The sequence below is a fragment of the Suillus subalutaceus genome (genome assembly GCF_016647625.1).
Source record: "Suillus subalutaceus strain FC151 chromosome Unknown DFJ58scaffold_244, whole genome shotgun sequence".
NCBI lineage: Eukaryota > Fungi > Basidiomycota > Agaricomycetes > Boletales > Suillaceae > Suillus > Suillus subalutaceus.
The window spans coordinates 1-21,349 of NW_024540493.1; the positions used below are offsets into that span (position 1 = coordinate 1).

The 21,349-nt window shown below is 49.3% G+C and overlaps 5 protein-coding genes across 5 annotated transcripts; 3 read left to right on the forward strand and 2 right to left on the reverse strand.

Moving 5' to 3' along the window:
• Positions 1-53: 53 nt before the first annotated feature.
• Positions 54-3,002, forward strand: DFJ58DRAFT_847763 (uncharacterized protein; the record flags this gene model as incomplete). The annotated part of the gene is made up of 8 exons (XM_041393516.1): positions 54-332; positions 381-734; positions 809-1,260; positions 1,321-1,749; positions 1,805-2,010; positions 2,064-2,392; positions 2,443-2,637; positions 2,842-3,002. Coding segments are annotated over 8 exons (2,405 nt in total), but the record flags the coding sequence as incomplete, so codon positions are not given.
• A 1,125-nt stretch (positions 3,003-4,127) lies between these two features.
• On the forward strand, positions 4,128-4,880 carry DFJ58DRAFT_847764 (uncharacterized protein; the record flags this gene model as incomplete). The annotated part of the gene is made up of 4 exons (XM_041393517.1): positions 4,128-4,196; positions 4,228-4,317; positions 4,459-4,633; positions 4,789-4,880. 4 exons carry the CDS (start codon positions 4,128-4,130, stop codon positions 4,878-4,880), a joined length of 426 nt encoding a protein of 141 aa, XP_041236066.1.
• A 2,192-nt stretch (positions 4,881-7,072) lies between these two features.
• On the forward strand, positions 7,073-8,026 carry DFJ58DRAFT_822015 (uncharacterized protein). Its single transcript, XM_041392049.1, has 3 exons — positions 7,073-7,651; positions 7,708-7,886; positions 7,951-8,026. The coding sequence occupies exons 1-2, from the start codon at positions 7,490-7,492 to the stop codon at positions 7,774-7,776; spliced, it is 231 nt and encodes a 76-aa protein (XP_041236067.1). The 5' UTR covers positions 7,073-7,489; the 3' UTR covers positions 7,777-7,886; positions 7,951-8,026.
• A 34-nt stretch (positions 8,027-8,060) lies between these two features.
• On the reverse strand, positions 8,061-9,760 carry DFJ58DRAFT_750249 (translation initiation factor eIF 4e-like domain-containing protein). The gene is made up of 3 exons (XM_041387731.1): positions 9,168-9,760; positions 8,584-9,115; positions 8,061-8,529 (listed from the first exon to the last, which is right to left on the reverse strand). The coding sequence occupies exons 1-3, from the start codon at positions 9,737-9,739 to the stop codon at positions 8,299-8,301; spliced, it is 1,335 nt and encodes a 444-aa protein (XP_041236068.1). The 5' UTR covers positions 9,740-9,760; the 3' UTR covers positions 8,061-8,298.
• Positions 9,761-20,299: 10,539 nt separating this feature from the next.
• DFJ58DRAFT_642442 (uncharacterized protein) lies at positions 20,300-20,506 on the reverse strand (the record flags this gene model as incomplete). The annotated part of the gene is made up of 1 exon (XM_041381365.1): positions 20,300-20,506. A coding segment is annotated over one exon (207 nt), but the record flags the coding sequence as incomplete, so codon positions are not given.
• Between the last annotated feature and the right edge of the window lie 843 nt (positions 20,507-21,349).

Below are 21,349 nucleotides of genomic sequence, written 5' to 3' on the forward strand. Positions count from 1 at the left end.
TAAACAGCCACTGTATCAGTCGAAAAATCCCTACCTCGATCTGGCTGCTGCAGACGACGACGGGAGGAGGAGGAGGAGGAGGAGGAGGAGGGAGGAGGAGGAAGAGGAGGAAGAGAACCACAACAAACCCTCGGAGTCCTGGAAGGTTACCTCCTTGCCAGGACTATCATCGGCCGCCAGGTTTACTGCAGCTATCGACGAAATCACGAATCGATTCGAAGGCACACAACCTAGCCCATCACAAGATCGTCAGACTATTCCCACCTCGATATCTGGCCTCATCCCTTTAGCTGGATTGCAGGACGGGAGGATGTATCTTCTCCATGTCCAACGTAAGTCTTTCTATCGATGTCATATCATTCGTAACTCATCAATTACAGGAAATGTCACAGATTATATCGCTGCACACCTTCGGAGGAAAAAATTTGCCGTCAAGGTGTCAGCTTGGATAGCTGGCCAGCTGTATGTGGTGGCAGACAGCCCCAAAACCATCGCAGATTCGCTTCCTTTCTCGCTCTACCTCGCCGTGAAACAATATCTCGTCATAACGGATGAGGAACGTGAAATGGTCGAGCGTTCTTGCAGCAAGCTTCCCATTCCAGCTTGGGTGAGGATCAAGCATGGCAAGTATAAGGGCGACATAGCCCAAGTCTTCGATTCGGATTTGCCGAATGATTTGGTTGCGGTCTTGGTTCCCTACGAGATTTCCCATACCCCATGTCCCGAGGATCTCGGTGTCTACTCGACCGATCCCGCCTTCCGAACGGGGACGCGGTCTCCAACATCTATCGCGATGACGAAGTTATAGGCTGCAAGTACAAAGGAGAGAGATACTACATGGGCCTCCTACTTCGCAACTTCCACCGCGATCGCCTAGAACGTGTCGTCTGCCCTCACGTTAACGACATTGAACTCCATTTGCGATCCGGATGGGACAAGTCATTCCTCAAGAGCACTGTTGTTGCGTTTTCGATGCAGTTCTTGCACGCAGGCGATTGGGCCAAGATCGTCAAAGGAGATCTTAGTTCAGAAGTCGGGATGGTCACCTCAACCGACCATACTGTCGGTTCTGCCACCTTGGATTTGAGCTTGAGTGGACACCGAAAGGAAGTAGAATGTCGATTGCAGGACATAGAACGCGTGTTTCGGATCGGCGACACGGTTCGAGTTGTAGCAGGTCCATACTTCGGTGTGGAGGGGCACATTATTGAAATGGTAGATGATATATTTCGTCTTTGTCAAGATGTCTCAAAGGAAGAGGTGAGGGTCTATTTTCAATTCAGATTTGGCGAAATCATCTAATATAATGCATCATGGCAGGTGGAAGTTTCAAAGTACTATCTGGACCAGCGCCCTCTGACTCACACGTGGCAAGAACGACCACCAACGCAGCAACTTTTTACACCTCCCGCTGATGTTGAATCAATTCAAATAGGGGATTGTGTAGAAGTACTTGTGGGGGAGCATATAGGCAAGTGTGGCATCGTGCGTTGGCTGCCCAAGGGAGGAGGAACTCTGTGGTTCCAGGACGGAACATTGTACATTCCGGTTCCCATTGCAGTAGTTCGGCGGACACACCTCCCACACCTTCAGACATTACAGTTCACGAAAGACAAGGGCTATGATGTCAAACCTGGAGACATTGTAAGAGTCGCCCGTGGGCCAGAATATCAGACGAAAGGGATCGTGCGAAGCGTCGACTTTCCGAATGCTCGTTTGACCCTACTCTCTGACATCGATCATTCACTCGTCAGTAATATCTTCCTCAACCTATGTATATCTATGAATAACTGACTTCTGGCAGGTTGATGTTCCCATCTCTTTCGCGATGAAAATACACAACGCCAGCCTGGATTCCTTCAAACAGGACATCGGCCAAGAAGTATTCATCATTGGGGGTGACCGTAAGGGTTACCGAGCTACGCTCTACAGCCTCGCCGTAGAGAAATGTACACTTGCTGTGCATGGGCAGCAACGCACTACAATCCCACTCCAGAATGTTGCCACAAGGTAAGCAGCACGCGTATTTTCACAGCGGACTAATTGCTCATATGTGTGTTTAGGTACGGAAGGAGACTAAACGGTACGATGCTCGAAGGAATAGACATGTTGTCTTTCTGTGAGATGCGGAGAAAATCGTACCTAGCCCCACAACCTCGAAGCGTCACCCCCCCACCTGAGAAGGCTCACTCTAGCTCATCGGTTGCAATTGCAGCTCCTGGCACGTCCTCATCCGCCTGGACCAACTGGACCACCAGCCCCGATGATCAGGCTAGCAGTCCTTTGCCCAGCATTAATCCCAGCACTTTGACTGCCGATCCGAATCCCTGGACTGTCGATACTGGCGACACACTAGATAACATTGATTCTCGATCGGAGAAACTCGAAGAGGGTGAGTCCACCCGGGGAGCCATCCATAACATTTTGCTTATTTTATCGTAGGCCCGCTAGCTTGGCTAATGAAAAAGGAATTTTCCTCCAAGCTCACCACGTATCACGTGATGTTAAAAGTCTCGCCCTCCTTTATGAGAGGCAGGCTACACAATCGATTTGTGTCAACCGCTTGCCCTGATCCCTTCCTCGGTCTGAATGGACCCGCCCCCGAGGGCTGTGTTGCAGTGTTCTGTTCATCGAACGGTGCAGGCGCCGCCATTCAGCACTATCACATACCAATCACAGATCTAAGCCGAGCTCCTCCTCGCAAAAAAAAATCAAGAGTGTATTGTTCTAGATGGGAGTCATCGCGGTTCCATCTCTACTATAGCTAAGTGCAACCTTAAGAAGAACACCGTGGATATTGCAGTTACTCCTTCTACCTTGGTAACTTTACGTTTTGATCAGATCTGTCTTGTGGAGAAGTCACGCGCTACTATGTGATACCATTATACCATTACCACTACCTTGCCGTTCAATACCATTACCATTACGAAAGCACCCTGCGCGACGAATACCTGATGACTGCTCACCGAGCGCCCACCGAGCGCCCAATGAATGCGCACTAAGATTCCCCATTGCTTAAATTTCGCATTTTCTCAAACTCATTTGAACGTAAGGTAAATTTAAAATTTTCCGGCGTGGCAACACGTCCGTTATTATATAATATTGTGTGGAACATTTTTCTGCAGCTCAAAATTTCGCATTTATCTTTGGACGAACAAGTTAACATTTAAACCAATATTTTTCGAAAAGTGAAAATTTTCGAGTTTTTCATGCATTTAAATAGTTCAAAATTGGTATCAAAATGTGTTATTTGTGCTTTGTCATTCGAAATTTGCCATTAATCCAGTGATAAAATTCAATGTACGAATGACTAATTTGTCATTCTCATTTCAATCAAAATCTTGCCTTAGGGAAAACTCTGAAACCGCCGGTGTGTGATAGCTTCTGTTTGTCATTTCATTCCTTGTTTTCGACTTCTTCTGTACATTCTACCATCGCAGCCTTATCTATCTTGTTTCTGCAGGATCGTTATCAGACCTCTCACAGACTTTGGGTGTTGTTGACATAAACAAAGATATTATGAAACTCCTGTGATGATCTTCCTCCGTGTCGGCTCCACGTCTCGAACGATGCCAATGGCATGCTATGATGGCACATTCCGTCAGTCCGGTTCAATCTTGGTTTGTTGCGAGGACAGCGTCACATATCCAAACAATAATCTGTACCTGTGTTACCGCATGTCCTGAGCGTTTCTGCATTTGTCCGGTACCGACACCATGTCACGCAAGCATAACTTAGTTGGGAGGCTCGCAAACCAATTGAGAGTGTTTCTGAAAGCATTGGCTCCCGTTACGACTTATTCATCGTCTGTTTCGTACCCTTCTGCAACTATATTCTCGTACTACCCACTCAAAGGGACGGACGCCTAGAGCGAGTCGTTGGTTCATTCCAGCCCCCATCCTTCCTTTGGGCAACCATACTCAACTATAAGTGCCACCGCTATCAGGGTCGACGGGCGATTCATTGGTTCCATTATTGACAATCCTGCGACATCAGCTAATTATGGTCAGCAGCCGTCTCCTGCAGTTCCAGTCCTCTCCCAGTGCCAATCGGAGTTCAGGCCGACCACGCCCTCCTTGGTGAAACGATACAATCAAAGCGCTACAATGTGAGCTTCTTGGTTCCGAATGGATTTACGCACTGGGTGGAGTCGCAGCAAGCGGGAAGTCAAACTTATGGATATTCCATTATTCAAAGTGAGTCCGGTCATTTTATTGGATCAAATAGTGCTTGATGACGGAACGTAGTACAGAAGACAGCGGGACTGGTGTGCCCGTGTACACCGTGAAGGAGCTCTACTTTCATGACACCATTTGCGTATGTCATTCATAACAACGTGCCCTCCGTCGCTTATTGCAGGCAACAGGGTATTCACACCGACTCGTACATGCGGGACGAAAGACGTCGATCTAGCATGACCTCGATGAGTTGCTCGCTCTGATGACTTATGGATTGCAGCTTCGCAGTGGCGACATCGAGCTCGTGGTAGAGTTTACAAGGAATCGCAACCATCATAGGGTATGCGGATACTATTTCGTCGATCATCCCAACCGTCTATTTTTCCGGCTTCATGAAATACCCACGGCAAGGATCTTTGATGGAGTTCCGGGCGTCAAGAAGTGGAGCCATATTAGTCCGTCCTCTGACAGGAGTAAATATTTGATTCTTTACATCTTCAGAAGTATGCTATCCAACACTAGTACTGGCAAGTCATTGTTTGTCTGGTCGTGAAATTCTTCTGACAGAGTGATAGAACAGATTTTGCAGTATTGATACAAGATTAATCAGATTTTAGGCAACACCGCGAGCTGTATCCCATTGACAAGCTGCCAGGCCCTCAGTCGCTCAAGGAACTCAATGTCGCTAAATGGAGTTTATAGAGGTTATTACGACGGACTTGTCATTATCGCCCTTTGACGGCAGCTTCTATATCAGACATCCCAACAGCACATTACAGCTACTTATATTGCCAGACCTTATAATTGCACCTACATTTGTATAATGACAACCGTATCAATGATTCTGCCTGCCTGTGTCAATTCGACACTGTTGCTCGCGTCTACGCCCGAATGGCGAGGGAACTCGGATGAGCGTGTGTGCATTGGTGTAGACAATGCATATCTCGTTCAATCCTACAGACATTTCGACAATTATCGGGGTAGTATTGTGCCTGTAATGACATTCCGAAGAGTGCGTACAGCACGTTAGCCAAAACTGGAGCGGAGGTGGAAAGAATCAATCTTTAAATAAATAATTCAGCGTCCTCACCAGGAAACACAACTCTAATGGTCGTCGAATGTCCCACACCCCGCCAAAACCAGCACACCCACTATAAGAGTGTGGGTGGGCCGGCACAGGCGAAGATGAGGGTTTCTCCATATCAGAAAATAGTCTGGCATATCGTCGACAATGAGCAGGAATATTTGCTCTAGAAGTTCAATGGGAAGTCGATGGATGGGGATGGGGGTTGGATAGCTCGGGTTGACGGGAGAAACGAGAGAATGAGCGAAGGATATTATGCATAGATCCCGCGCCTGAGCACTTCCTGCCTTAGGGCGAGGGCGGCCGCAGTGGGAGGTTGCGTTTACGACAGCGCCGATTGGTGTGCAAAAGGCTCTGGACGAATGAAGAATGTACCGTTATTTTGATACCTGCGACTCGGGTTGTGACGTCAGCTACGATCCCGAAGGTCCGGAATCTATCTTGCTTGACAGCGTCAATGCTGAGTTTGCTCGACTAGAAGATGGGAAAAGAACGATGCATGAGAATTTGCCTCGGACTGAGATGTGAATCGGAGGGGGTATTAGAAGGGAGGGCATTTGACTTTGCGTGGCTAGCTAGTGCCGGTAGTGTGGTAGACGAGATAATGGTCCCAGACCACAATGCAAGGACTTGGCCGCTTGGACTCCGAGGTTATCTAGTGGTCTCACATCAATGTAGCACACTTGGAGTGCCATCAATTTTTTTCGTTAATTCTGCCACTTGCTACACTGTTCTGTTGCCAGTTTTACCGGCAGAACTACTTCAAAATAGTTCTGCCCACGATACCGTCTACCTGCGAGAAAACGAAGAGATAAACGCATTAGTAAATCCCCGACTCCCACGTTAGTGGAGGCCTTTGTCAGTAGGATATGTTTATTTCCCCTCTATTATAATAATGGATTGAGAGGAATAAGACATCGCGTGGATCAACGCAATTATCAAGCAGTAGTACGTATGACAATTCCACTGCAACCACGATGACTGACGACGCTCGAGGCGTATGACTGAGTCAACATTCTGGGCATAGGAAGAGCGAGGGAGCGAAAGAGGTGTGAGTCAAACGAATGACTTGCCTGGGGATTCCTGATGACTGCCTGGGATTCCTGAATTGACTTGCCTGGGGATTCCTGAAGTGTCGCTCACTGGCAGGAATCAGAATGCCATGTCTGCAGGGATGAGCAAGGGTGCGAAGGAGTGGCGTGCTTGGCGCGCAAGCACCGTTACGATTTGGATTAATGGAGACGAATGATTGAATTTCTGTCCCGAGTGACGGCAGCATGCCCTGGTTGGAAGTTACACCCATGATAGAGCGGTACTACTCACCAATTCGCTGGGGAACGACGGAAACATTTACTAGTAGAGATACCGCAGGATCGGGAATTTACACAGCGCGTGGGAATAAGCAAGTACAGAGGTTTTGGTGGCGTATACTTATACGTACGCGTGTCGCTCGCATACAGGATGTGCGCACGGAGATTGCACGTGTGCACATTCATCAACAGAAATGCAGTAGCTAGGTACATGCCTATAGATCCCGCGGAACCAATTCCCGTGCGATGTTCGCTTATCTCCGTGTATTATGTAATCAGATGTGCAATTGATAAGATTACTTAAGAGTTAAGAATTTATTTGATTTATTTGGTGATTCTTAACCACTTTTGATCTATGTTCAGTCGCGTTTGAACTTCCAGGGAACGTCTTGAGAGATACATCTATAAATATAACATACTTGGAAGAAACATGTCTTACGAAGCAGATTTGAAATTTCACAATTCATTTGGCGGTAGATCACAGTGACTATATCCGGTGTCTTTCTTGACTGCACTATCCTCTTAAGAGTCTAAGCAAGTTTCCGGAAAACTCATGTATGCGCTGGCGGAACCAGCATGAAATCCTGATATATATCGAATCAACGTCGCTAGAAAATCTACGATAAGTCCCATTCTCTATCTATGATCATCCTAGGGCCGAGTCAATGTTCGCCAACTGACGGATTTTAATTGTTCCACGCCAAATTCCCAATGGACCTCAGGAGTTCGTGGCAATCTGCTGGCATTGCAGATAGGCTCATCTATTCGAAGACGAGAAGAATGTCAGGGGATTTCGGTGAATAGGTCCTTCCTATATCGACAAGTATTCGCCATGAACTCCAGCATATAAAGCAAGCCGTCTTCACCCTGTCCCCTTCGGACATATCTAGTCACATATCACATCATCATCGCAAACAATGCGTTTCTCCTCTGCGATTTTCTTCGTCGTCGTCGCTGCTTTGACATCATCCATATCTGCCAGGCCCCATGACGATGGCAGTATGCTCGCTCGGTCCGCTCAATGTTCCACATTTTGCGTGAGAGACTCGCAATGCACTGGTTGTGCTCAAGGATATTGCGTGAGTATCAGTAGTTTGCGTCTTGGATTTAACCACATGACTCACCGGCATGACAGACCCCCCTCTTTTGCCAAGTGAGCCGTGTTTTTGCTTTGACATCAGTCCAGTATGGTCGTTGGTTCTGACGCGCGAGTTACCAGTAAATTTGCGGAGTTGATAGACGTGTTGGGTTCTAAACAATTTTGCTGCTGCTCGAGTCGAGCAATGGAGATCTTAGAGGGCTCGCTTGTAAATGCTGTTTGTAACATGATAGCGCCAAGTTGGTCCGAAAGCCTTGATTGAAAATAACATTCACGCACGGTTCTGAGTCCGTTGCGTGGAGCATTTGAGAAGAGCTCAGCAACAGTGTGATGCAATCGTGACTGTATGATCCAGAGGCGGGTCGCATCTTTGCCCGCCGCTACCGAATGACAAATCCCAAAACAGGTCCAGTAATTGATTTGCATGTTAGCCTATGATGTGTGACTGCAACGAATTTGTACATGAACAGGATATAAGTTAACACGCGAGAGCAGCCACGAAAGCTATTGCAGAAAAGTGAGCTTGGGTACAAAATACATCGGTACGAGTTCTTCTTTGCTTCTTGTCAGCGTCACTCTATCAGCACCTGCCTCAAATACAACGAACAATAACAAATCCGTCTGGAATTATCGCTTTCCTCTCCAGGCAGCTGCGCCCCCAATGGACATGCCGAAGCTCCCAAAAGCAGCAGCAGCAACACTCGGCGGAGTCCCAGCATCGCTAGTTGGACTAGTGATACCTCCCGACGATCCTTTGTGTCCATGAGCTGCAGCTCCGAATGAGGAGCGGAAGGAAGACGCCGGAGCGGACTGTATGAAGATGAATTTGTTAGGTAGCGGTCGGTCATCTGTGTTGTACTGATAAGAAACCTTTGTCAGTTATGTACCTGTGCAAGGTAGCTAGGAACTAACCTGGAACTCGAGACCAATATTATCAGCTTCGGAGACGTCTAGAAGCTTTATCAGTTTTCTACCTATCCCGTTCAGCCTCTCGACGTCTTCTTTGCTCCTCGTCCATACTTGAATCCTGTCGACCTTGCTCCGAAGACTAACCACCGCACCACAAATCTCGTCCCCTTCCTCGAGCTCTTCACCGACCAGCGCCATCGCAAGCCATGTCCAGCAGCGGTCTAGAAGTGCAGGATTATTCTTCATTGTCAGAACCCACTTGCCACCGTTGGAGTTTGCTGGATCCTCCCACATCGGTTTAATTCCCGATTTAAAAATGTGATAGTTGGAGTTACGGTCCAGTTTGGAGGGTGGTTTCAGCCAATTGAAGTACCGGCAGAAGGACTCCACCGTATTGAATTCTCCAATGACAGTCAGACCAGCTTCATAGTCTTCTGTCTCGGGTGGGGCGGAAAGGAAAGGTGTGCCGCCCTCTTCAACAACTCCCTTTGGATGAACGAGGGGCGCTTTGGATTTTGAGTCATGATAGATCGTCCTACACATGTCATTAGACGATAGTGCGGCAGACAAATAACAAAAATCTTCACCAAGGAAACTGTAATGGATGCTCTGGTGCTTTTATAGTAGCTCCTGGTGTCTTTGGATCCTCCACCATCTCAGCTTCCGGTGGACGCGCAGACCCGTCGATGCTCAGCGATCTCGCTTTAGCCAAGTGCGCTGTTATCGCGTCAAGAGATGGAATATTCTTGTATCCCTTCACCTTCTTCTCAGTTTTCGACTCCTGATTAAGTTCTTTGAGGTTCTCCTGAGTCAAGGGTTCTGAAGATGCAAGTGGCGCATCCTCTGGTATTGATGGAGTCGTGGATTTCGGTGGCGTGGCGGCAGTCATAGCGGTGAGCGCCGGAGACACCGAGCGAGTGGAAGGGGCATTAACGGCTACTGAGTCGTTCGTGGACGTCGTAGACAATGAGGTTTGCGATCCCGTGCGCAGGAGTGAAGCAGCGAGACGTGGGCGGGAGGCTGGGGATGATGACGGCGCGTTCGCACCGTTGCCGAGATTAATACGAGCAGCGAGCTGGTTCAAGGACGGCGGGCGGCCAGCTGATGATGGCTTTGGAGCGTGCATGGACGCTTGGAGCGAGTTTGGTGGACTGGACATGGTGGTTAGACTCAAGTCAGCGATAACTCCAAATCAATCAACCGATAACAATACATCAACACCGCATTTTGACATCGCCGTTTCAGGGACTCGCCGCTGTCTGTCAAATCTTTTGACTTTCCTCCTGATTTTCTACAGTGTCTTTGATTTGCGGTCTTTCGGCATCGTTGCGAAACGGGAAGGTGATGTGTAGTGATAGGCTTAAATTTCTACGTACAAACGTGAAGCTACACCCTTGGCACCACTTTCCTCCCGTTCCCAGGGTCTAAGAGACCCGGTTTCCTTGTAGAGCGCAACTGGTCTGTGAGACCCCCCCTCTCGCGAGGTCATGAGACCTCTCTGAGTATTGTGAGTACCTCTCCCCTCGTGTAACCTCTGTTGTCAGTCTCGGTGCTCCCGCTCCCCCTCTTGGCCCTCCCCTAGTAGAGGCTTCTGCGAGACCTCTACATAGCCTCTGTCAGTCTCAGTGCTCCCGTTCCTCCTCTTGGCCCTCCCCTAGTAGAGGCTTCTGCGAGACCTCTACATAGCCTCCTCACCCTCGTCCACCCTCCTCTGCACCTCTAAGCGCTCCTTGATAGTAGATACTCGTGTGTATGTTTTTTTACTATATTCGTATGTCATAATACTATTCCCTGCACGATGCGCCCAACAATTAAGCACTTATATTTGACTCATTTCACCCAAGGAGATCACTCATGTAATAAGTCAACAAACAACATGTTTATTTTCAGCGGCACAAAACATACATTGCGAGAGATGGAACATGGTATGGTACGAGGGGAAGACAGCGGGAACAGCATGATTTTCGCAGCAAGACAATAGGCACCTCACAATTACCTTCGAATGGCGGCTCCTTCACGTTGTTCTTGCTCTGTCACCTGACCAGGTAAGGTGAGTGACATATTGGCAATGGGACTCCGGGTACTGTGGCGTCCATCTCCTCGAGGAGGCTGGCGCTGATATGCACGCTCGTAGCCAGCATGACCCTCGCGATTTGTGGGATGCATGTATTCTCCACGAATATCCAGTGGGGGAGGTCCACGCAAGCGGTCATCAAGAAGTTCACGGTCTGGGTACCGCGCATCACGATCTGGGTACCGTGCGTCGTGGTCTGGGTACCGCGCATCACGATAGTATGATCGCCCATACCCGGTGGCATCACGATAGCCTGTGCTCCGGTCGCCGTAATACGGATACTCCCTGTGATAAGGGTAGTCTCCTCCTGGTTGTGGTCGTCTGGTATACGCATGTCGGTCTAAGTCCTCGTGGTACATGTACGCACTGCGTGGATCATCGTTGGGGTGGCGACGGTCATCAAGTAGTGCAGGAGAGTTGTCTCGGCGAGGGTGCAGGTCACGGCCATCATTGAGTGGGAGGTCATGGATGTCGTTTGCGTTACGAGCCTCCCATGATTGACCGCGATTGTGAGGACGCCAATTGTCGTGAGGCTCGCGCAAGTGTGTGTTGTCTGCCCCGCGTGGGTCAGCATGGTGAGAGTCTGGTACATTGTGGCCAGAAAGTGAGGGGCTGAGACGCGTGTCCTCCGATGACGAGTGCAGCAGATTTTGAGGTAGTGGGAGAGGGGCGTCTGGGACAAGGACAGACTGCCCATCATCTGGTGCAGGCTCTGCAGGGTGATCTGAGTCGTGTGCGGGAGATGGAACTGCCGGAAGAGTAGGTGTTTCTGATGAATGATCCGCAGAGGTCTCGGGGTGTATGGCTCCATCGTTGTTCCGCAAGTCTTCGTCTTCTTGCAGGAGACGCATGGCCTTGGTCAGAACAGGTTGCCTTCCCTTAGGCACGGGACGTGGACGTGGCACTGGGCTCGTGTTAGTATGTTTTAACATGTATGAGTAGCAAATACCTTTTTGAACATCAGGAGGTCCATCGCGAATGCGCTTTGCTGCATTGTCTGTATAGTCATAAGTCAGGATCACAGCCGAACTGCGATAATCATAGAAGACTCACCTATAGCAGGACGTGATTGTTGTTCGTCCCCTGAGGATTCCACCATGACAGGAGACGAGTGCCCTCCTTTGGCGCGAGCTTTGCCAGCAGCCTTCGCACTTGGCTTCTTCCCGATGACCATCTTCCCTTCTGACTCCTCGATCGATCGTACACGTTTCTTCGTAGCTTGCGCACCACCTCCAGCCTTCAACTTCCGCTTCCGCGAGCGTAAATCATCATAGTCCTCGTCATCCTCACTGGGTATCTCGCGATCAGAACCATTGAGAGGCTCCTCCTCCTCCTCATCATCATCATCAAGCTCGTCAACACCATCTGGACTGGACCGGACTTCTATCACATCTGGTTTGTCAACCTCTGTCACAACCGGTTTGGCAGGGGGGCGCTTCGCAAGCTTGAATGGACGTGATGGAGGAGGTATAAGTACTTCAGGACGCATTTTGGTTTTGCGGTGCATGGCAGTCGTAGAGTCCATAGCTGCGATATCTGTGTCGCCATCAGTCTGTGTACGAGATGAGGGGACCTTCGACTTCTTCTTCCTGGTTGCGGCAGAGCTAGGTTGAAGGCGTGCAGGGCCTTTATAATCAAAAGTCCCGTTAACGAACATGCGCCTCGCGTTCGGAAAGGGAGAGTCTGCAGGAGGTGCCTCGCCAATGATGACGGGCTCCTTGGAGGCTATCACAGCAACTGTCGAGGCATCATGAGTTAAAGTGATTTCAAAAGGCTGTAGCACGTACCTCCAATGGCTTTTGTTACTTTGACAACGCGCATTGTCTTTGCCTTCAATGCGAGTGCGAGTACATTGACCTCGCGTTGCGTGAGCCCTGCAACACCTTTACTCCGTGAATTACTGTTGTGAGACTCTCCTGGCATCAAACTTAAGTGCGCGGGGTACCCCTCAATACGTAGGTGATCATTAGCGAGTGAGCTAGGCATCAATATCCATGGGAAGGGTCTATCCGAAAACTTGCCACCGAGGTCCGCTGGGGAAAATTGTCAGTATCTCACTGTGAGATGTGATGTGCTACGAACCAACTTGTTTGACTAGCCCAGCCTTGAGCGACTTTAACGCATCCTTCTCTTCGCCTACATCAGACGAGCTCACATCCAAGACCTCTATCGGTGCCTGCTCCTCGTCCCCTTCAGTGGTCTTGAAGGTCTGTTCCACGGCAGCAAGTGACATAGTATTGTAAACATGGGCTTTCATGTGCCCGATGATGACATGGTCACTGGCTCGGCAGCGCCTGTCGAAGAACTACAGAGAGTATTAAAAATTGTGAGAAACGAAGAATTTCGAGGTCGGTGACACTTACGCCACCAGCACCAGGCGTCATGTGAACATGGCCGAGTGATGCATCTTCGTTGACAATATTGCCACACATGACCAGGGCAGCCTCAAAACCTTGCCTGGTAGCAGCTCCATCAAGCTGCAGGTAGGGCACTCAGCTCGTCAACAAAATATTACAACAACCTATCACTCACGATGCTTCCTACCCTCCTGGTAAGCTTCTGAAATGTTTGTGTGCGCTGCGCGATGGTTTGAGGAGCATCTGACAGCATGTCGAGTTCTTCGTAGGTATCGAGGATATCCTGATAAGAATCTGGGTAGGTGTTTTTGAAGTGCTCGTAGCACTGACGGCGAATACCAGTGCCTATAAAATAAATAATCAGCATGGAGTGAATAGCGTGCAGAAAAAAACGGATCATTTACTTGGTGTCATCGAACCATCCTGGGGAGGAGCATCTTCACCGAGCCTTGCAAGTTCCTGGCGCATGCGGTCCTTGAAGTACCCCGCATAAAGGTTCCAGTAGTTGGTGTTATTGATTGCTCGACCTCGACTCTTCATCCACAGGCTGATTACCTGGTGGGAGGGCATGTTCGTATTCTTTGCAGTGTCAATGACAACGGCATCCAACGCAGTGAAACCTTCTTCAAGCGCAGAGTTTGTCTCTATTGAACGTCGACCAGCAACAGGTGCACTGTCATCATCCATTGCAAAATCAGACTCGACACGAGATCCGCTGGTTGACGGACTGAACGTCACTGCGCGGTGACGTGGCCCACCGGCAGCAGGCGGAGCCAAAAATTCTCCAGGCTTGATGGGAGTCGGCGGGATGATATGTGTCGTTGGTAAGGAGTTCACCGGCGCTATGGACGAAAAATTCCAGGGCCCATCTTGCGAACCTCCCTGAGAGCTTTGACCTGCAGGCATGAGAAGAGGTGAGGTCGGTAACTGAGAATACGAAGCCAGCGGGCTAGGTGAGAGTCTGGGAATTTCCGCAGACCACAAAGACTGGGCCTCGGACGGCATTGTGAGGAGGTTAAAAGGACCCATGGAGCCATACTGGGGCTGCTGGTGCTGCTGCTGGCCAGTGGGTGCCAAAGTGTCAGCAAATAGATCTTCCACCCGCACAGGGTGCTGAGCAGGCACATCCTCGACCAGAGGAGAGTCATGGCGGCTATTTGAAATAGAGTGCATGGAATCTAGCAGCAAAGGTAAAGTCAGACGTCTGGTAGAAAAGTTTCGATGAAAAATTACCAGAAATGACACTGGGAGTGCAGGCTGCTTGACGTCGAATAGCAGCATCCCTCGCAATACCAACGTCCCGTGCTGTTGGCTTGATTGTGCTCCGCAGTCTTGATGGAGTGAGCTCTGTTGGCGTGTCCTTGTATCGACCACCTCCAAACTGTTCTTGGACATATCCTTCCTGCACGTATCCAGAGCCTGTAGTAGCAGACGACGATGCAGGAAGGTATGTGGGAGGTGAGGACGCCCGGTCATCCGGAGGGTCAGAGTAGTATTCTGATAGCTTAAGCAACATGGCCTTCGCGCAAAATCAGAAAAAATTGATATGTAACAATGAAATCCCTTACCTGACTTGCTGATGCAACTGGGAATCCTGTAGGCGAGCGAACAAAAAAAAAAGTCAGGCCTCATACTTATGGTAAATTTTACTGTGTGCGAAGTCCTTGATTTCATTCAGACAAATCAAGTAAGGACAACCGGCAGGAGTATAGAAGCGAATATCAACGCACGAGACATCGTGGAGGTCCACCAAGGAGGGTGCAGAGGGTGATTTGGTAGGCCTATTGGAGGCTTCAGAGGCTCCAGAGCGGTCTTGGAATGGAATGACTAAAGGCCGCGCAGAGGAAGCAATAAAATTGAAACCTTATTTCATATCCAAGACAATGGGATGTCAGAATTGGGTTAGAAATTCAAGCATGAACTACGTACATGTGCTATTTACATTTGATGTTAGGATAGACTCTTGATCAACGCCTAAGGCGCTTCACAGGGCGACTATCAATCTCGCTAACTTGGGACTCCTCGTCTTCATCGTCGTCATTGTCAGCACTGTTGTCATATTCAGAGCCGGATGTTCCACCCTTGACTGAAGTGATGGGAGGGATAAGGTTACTGGTGCGGGTGACAGATGGTTTGCGGACCGCTCGAGAAGCTGGGCGGGGTGGTGGCCGTGTGATTTCCACAACGACTTGGGCACGACGACGGGAGGAAGGTGTAGAAGGAGGCAGATGAAGACGGGGAAGACGGGGAAGACCCTTTTGGTCAATGCGGCCGTCAGCAAACGCACGTCGCCCACAGGAGTGCATGGAGCAAGCTAAGGGGGCCTCTCCAATGACAACGGGGTCTTTTGAGGTGGTGAGACGCATACGGGCAGCATCACTCGTAACCGCTCGGATGGTTAAGGTGCCTGTCTTGAGGTGATTGATGATGTTGGCACGATGGCGTTGGTTGAGATCGTGGATGCCTTTGGTGCGACAGAAAGTGGATCGCAGCTCACCGGGCATCAAGGTCTCATCAGGGTAATTGACAAGAACATACCCGAGGCGAGCTAGTTCTTTCGGGAGTGATTTCCAGGGGAAGTCAGCACCTGTGCGCCCACGCAGTTCCCCGCCAAGTGATGCTGAAATAATGTTAAGATTAGTGCAGATGTATGGCGATTGTTCTTACCAACAAGCGCCCTTATCCCACCCATGATACAGGGTATCCCTTCGAGGCTCTTCCAAAGTTCTTCTTCAGGGAGTCGGGAGCCTTCGCTAAGTTCAGCATCCTCTGTCGACACAGAGGCATCCACAAACTAGAAACAGGTCAGCAAAATCTGAACATCTAACTACCAGTACTCACAATCCGAGTGACAGAAACATGTTGCAAGTCTGTGAGCGTGGCGGCATCGACGAGGTGCAATGATCTTGATGTACCATGTTGCGAGTCCGTGAGCGTGGCAGCATCGACGAGGCACAATGATCTTGATGTAGTACTGCTGGACGCGGCCATTTTGCAGGAGGCGGTGTCACGATAAACGAAGTATCAAAGTACCAGCTGTAGACACTAGTCAGTGATCAATGAATAATGTGTAAACCATGGGCGAAAGAAAACTTTCGAATCAGGCCGATTACAGTAAGTTCGAAGAAGCTCAATGTTGCAACACATTGAAAATCGTACCTTGAAGAAGCACAGGGTCGGTGTCAATTGTGACAGCATGTTCTAGTGCCTGCTCATTTATGGAGGCCAAGAGGGCTGCAAGAGCCTCCTGCGAGAGCCTCTTGCAAGACCTATCATGAGAAGGCCTGGTGGGATTTCAAATACAAAGAGCCAAGGGGAGCGTCAATACTGAAAGTGAATTGCATGCGCTTAATAGTTCTGGGGCGGGCATTCTGGACCATGACAAGGGTGGTGTTGAAATTGAGCTACACTATGAACAATGTCTATCTACACTACGCTGAGATCGAGAACGAGGCGATATAGCAATTGCCGGAAGCCCTCCATATCATCCTCGTGCAGGCCTGTAGAATGAAAACCTCGTAAGACTGCCATAATTGCAGCTAGTACCCAAACTCCGCAGTCATAGCCATTCGTCTGCAGAGGTTCGAGCTAGAAAATGTAGTTAGCGAGGGCTCAGATTTCATGACAGATCAATTTACAATAAGGGGACGAGCTACCCATCCTTGAAGATCGAATGATACTGCAGGGTGGCGTTGACGTGCAATAGATAGTAGACGAGACACAAGTGTCATAATGGCCTACATGGATGATGTCAATGTTTCCGCCTGTGCCATGATAAGTAGCTGAGCCTCACCTTGACGTCATGTTGCCATGGCCGCTTTTCAGCAAAACTATCGAAAAGATGAAGCTCCTTGGAGGATCGGCGAATAACACAGAGTACCCAATGACCAACAGGCACTGGCCGATGAATAGGCAGAATCCAAATGTCCTTCTCCCAATAACGTGTCCACGAACTTTGACGCCAGAGCATCTCATCAGCTGCGTTGTATCTGATGCGTGGGAGGTCATGAGTAGAGAGAATGGCAATGCGCTGCGCTACAGGGATGGACATCTGGGAATCATGCAGCAAGATTGCGCAGCCATTGAGGCATACATCGTTGAGACGGGCAGTCGAGGAACCAAGGAAGGAGATATCCCTTGGATCAAATATTTGTCGTGGGAAGCCATGGCGAGAGGGCCATATCCTAGTTGCTGCACCTGGCCCTTGCACAGTGATGCGCAGATCCTTGCGGGGCACAGGTGTTTCATCAATTTGAAGTACCTGCGAAGGGTGTCAAAATGGTAAGGAAGGTAGCAAATGGTAATGTACCTCCGGAACCGCCCAACAGATGGTGACATCAGCTTTTTCCGCTTCGTCAATGTCTTCTATGTCCTCGTTGGCAATAGCATCTTCCTCGAGGAAGTCAGAGAATGCGATTTGATGGGCGTCGATACTTGATGCTGGCCCTGCTTCAAAGTCTGGGATATCGTCTTCTTGGTGATCAATTGCCAGTATTGGAGGGTTATGTATCCAACTAAGGGAGGCTTTGGTTGCACCTCGTGTGAGTGTCTTCGCGAGATCTGTAGCTACTTTGACACGATCAGAAAAGCGAGCCACAGAGGCAAATGGATTTTCCCAGCGTGATCGAAGTTGAAGAAGGTGGTCTCGACGGGTCCGCAGTGAGAATATGAAAAGTTCGTCTATTGACATCATCAGAAAATGGCAGAATAAAGCACTAGACTCACTTACTCGCATCAGAGGAAAGAGCAAGCTCTAAAGCAGCGAGCTCGTCTCCAAAATATCGGCACAAGTTGTCAGCTTCAATACTGAGCCGTTGCCGCTCCTCTTGACATCGATCATGCTTGAGGAGGGCGCGGATTCCATCTCTCACATCTGAATCGTCTAACCAGCGTGGTATGTCTCCTGCAGACGGCGCGATCCAAACGTCCTCCATTAGAGCTTGGTCGTTGCGTAGATCCGCTAGTTTAGTTGGAAGTGCCATCGGGAGTGGTATCCCCCATGAAGGGTCGTAGAGGGTGTCTAGGCGCTCACAATAAGAGTTGAACTTACGAATTGCTGTCATCAGGGCTGGTTGTCTCTTGGCTATTGCTTTACGAGTTTGCTGGTGAAGCTTGGTGCCTAATATGTTGAGATTAGTCCAATGTGCCTTTGATCCGGTTTAGTCTCACCTAACGCTTGCTGAGCACCACCAACTGCCCTATCGAGTTTATCCCACTCGAAGAAAACTACCGATTGCCCGTTTGCGTATGTTGATCTTGAGGTCGCGGGCCATCAGGAGGGTGTGGACAAAATCTAGGTTGACGCCCTGAAGCTCTGGAAACCTGTCATGGATATTCAGTGAAGCGTATAGCGCTTCGACCTTGTCCATGAGACGTTGATGCCCCCTCTCGAGACCTTCGAGAGCACTCAGGGTATCATCTGAAGGTGCCTCCTTTTCAAGCATGGTGCGGGTAGCCTGCAACGCCCGATCTGAAGTATCCATATCAGATTGTAGCGCAAGCACTGTATCCAGTTCCTTTTTGAGACGCGCAGGAGCGTCTTATAAAAAACTAATCAGTTAAACTAACACGAGAATAGTATGTACCAGTACTTACGAGCACGCACAGAGAGTTGCGCACGCCGCTGATCAGCCCACAGTGACCGTAAATCTTCAATCGAGACACCACAGTGATTAAGAATGTCCTCGGTGGTATTGACTTGAGTCTTGATGCCACGAAATCGTCGCTTGATCCAGTCACCGAGGTCTGTGCGCATCTCAGCTCCGATGGAGGCTGCCTGACGGTCTATAAGCCACAGACGCCGTTGGCGCTGAAATGTGCCAGAATAAATTGAAATATATATGTGAGATTGAGAATGGAGATGTGCTTACCGATGATGACCGCTCAATACCGATTAGACGAATGAGTCGCGACCAAAGTCGCTCGGTACCTTCTCCGTCTGATAGACCCATTCCAACGCACATCCGGGGATTATAGACAAGTTGACATCCCCACTCGTGGCCATACGCGTGCATGGCAGTTGTTGCGAAGCGGAGGCGTGAAGTAATAGAAACATCTAGAATATGATACTGCAGAATGTTAGGGATACACATCACTCAAGTTACAAAACATACCTGTGAAAGTGAGCGAGCTAGTACGCAGCCAACATCGTATAGAGCAATAACTGTTGCCTGTGTGGGAGAAGTGAGAACAGATGTTCTAGTAAGGCAACAGAGTACTTCTGCTGTTCGCCGGGGTTGTATCGATGTTTGTAAAGAATAGGGGAATGTCGTGACGGCAAATGAGTGCCATCAAACCAGTGTCGTCAAAGCTTTCCATGGCAGTCTTCTGCTTTTTCCCATCAGCGGCTTCGTAGGACTGCTCGCACTGGTCAATGGCCTCGTTAGGTACAATAGGAGTATGTGTCGTAGCAGGGCGCTTCCGATTCTTATGTATCCGAGAGCCAACTTGATCGACGTACGTCTTTGGTAGGAAGTATGATGGATTATAGAAGTGAGGGCAGTCGCCCGCTGAGCGGCGGTGACGATGATGAAAGTTGCCGTCTGTGGCGACATGAATGTCACCTCCTTGATCGAGGGGTCTGCCAAACAACACTCCTGCAAAACAAGCGGGACAACGCTCAACCAGGATTGATGCACAGTGTTCTCTGTGTAAGTGGGGACTCGGATCGAGCCTCTTGGGAGGTATCAAGGGTGTTGGGCATGAGGACAGGATGTACCTCGCGGACCTCTTGAGAGGGATGTACCTCGCGGACCTCTTGAGAAGGATGTACCACGCGGACCTCTTGAGAGTTTGTTGCAGGATCACAAACGGGTGGTGAGGGCTCACAGGAGGCTCGGATTCGGTCACGAGCTTGTTGGATTGCTTCTTTCAATTGTCCGCTCCACCTTGACGTGCAGAATGTCGTACCACTGAACTGCATGTCCAAGACTTCTTCTGAATGGTTCCTGGATGATGTTTCCCTGTGTAGTTTAGAGTTAGGGTTATTCTTGGATTTGAATATATAAACTTACATGTTCGTCAGTTGACTGGAAACCCCGCCGAGCGTAATGAGTTTTCAATGCGGCTGCAAGTGCGTTGACTGCATCACACGAACGCTCAAATAGCGCTCGATAAAAGGAAAGAAGTTCGATGGAAACCGCTATCCTTGGAAGCAAGGGCGCGGTTGGGAATAATCCGTGGAGTATAAGGACTTGGGAAATCGTTGAGCAATTACAGCTCAGGACCTCAATCGAGACAAATCCTAGTGTTGAATTAGTAAGGCCAGTGAATGATAAGAAGCCTAGCTACACTTACGATCAAAAAAGAGAGAAACGATGGATGAGCGCTTTTGAGCACATGAATTAACTGCACACGCAGATATGATAGAAGGCGACTTCTCGAGTGGCTGACCGACCGTTCTCGCGAGATAATTAAGGAGAGGTTTGATTAAGGTGGGGATCACACCTTGCCAATTTCCATAGAGTGTTCGTGACGCCTTGTCAGGGAGTGTGCGCCGCTGGAGCTGAATGAGCTGTGTGTTCGCTTGTAGTTTATCATGAGGGGGTGGATGTTGAAGCTCGGGCACTGGACAGTCCGATTCGTACACCCATTCATCGTCGTTCGAACTGCCTATAATTGCGGTCGGATCCATGTTTGAACTGCTGGGATTGAATACAGAAGCAGCCTCTGGTAATGTTGGATTGATAAGAGCTTGCATGCGTAGGGCGAGCTGGCGGCGTTTGACATCTGCGCCTGGGATATCGACAAATGTTTGCGTTTTTTTTCTTGTCTCGGGACTTGCGTGGACTAACAAAGTGTTTCCCAAGTCCCCGTCCAGAGGATGACACTTGCTCTGCACGGCGCATTCTGATTCAAGAGTGGTGGATGAGCTACTGCTACAATAAAACTACTAAGTGCCGGTAGAAACAGAAGGCCACGCATATGCAGCATGGTACTTACCCCCAACCCAGCGTGGAAGTGCCCCTATTAAGTGGAAAGACCTACTGAGAGGTGCGGGTAGCTATTGAGAGCACTTCTGAGTAGGACTAGAGGGCTATTGGAAGGTATGGGTAGCTATTGGGAGGAGTATTGAGAGGCGCCGTGTAGGTATGTATTTCATTTCTCACGCGATCTAAAATTAGAAGGCGGGAGGGGGGGGTCTCACAGACTAGTTGCCGCCAACATAGAAACTGGGTCTCTTAGACCCTTTATAGGCACCGAGAAGTGCTGCCTGAGGTGTGAAGCTACTAGTACTACTAGGCGAGTTCGATTTCGTAATGCTTCTTTTACTTGTCATTGAAAATAACTAACGAGTCACTTATTTCCAAGTGCGCTTGCAAGGCTGTGAATTCAAGAG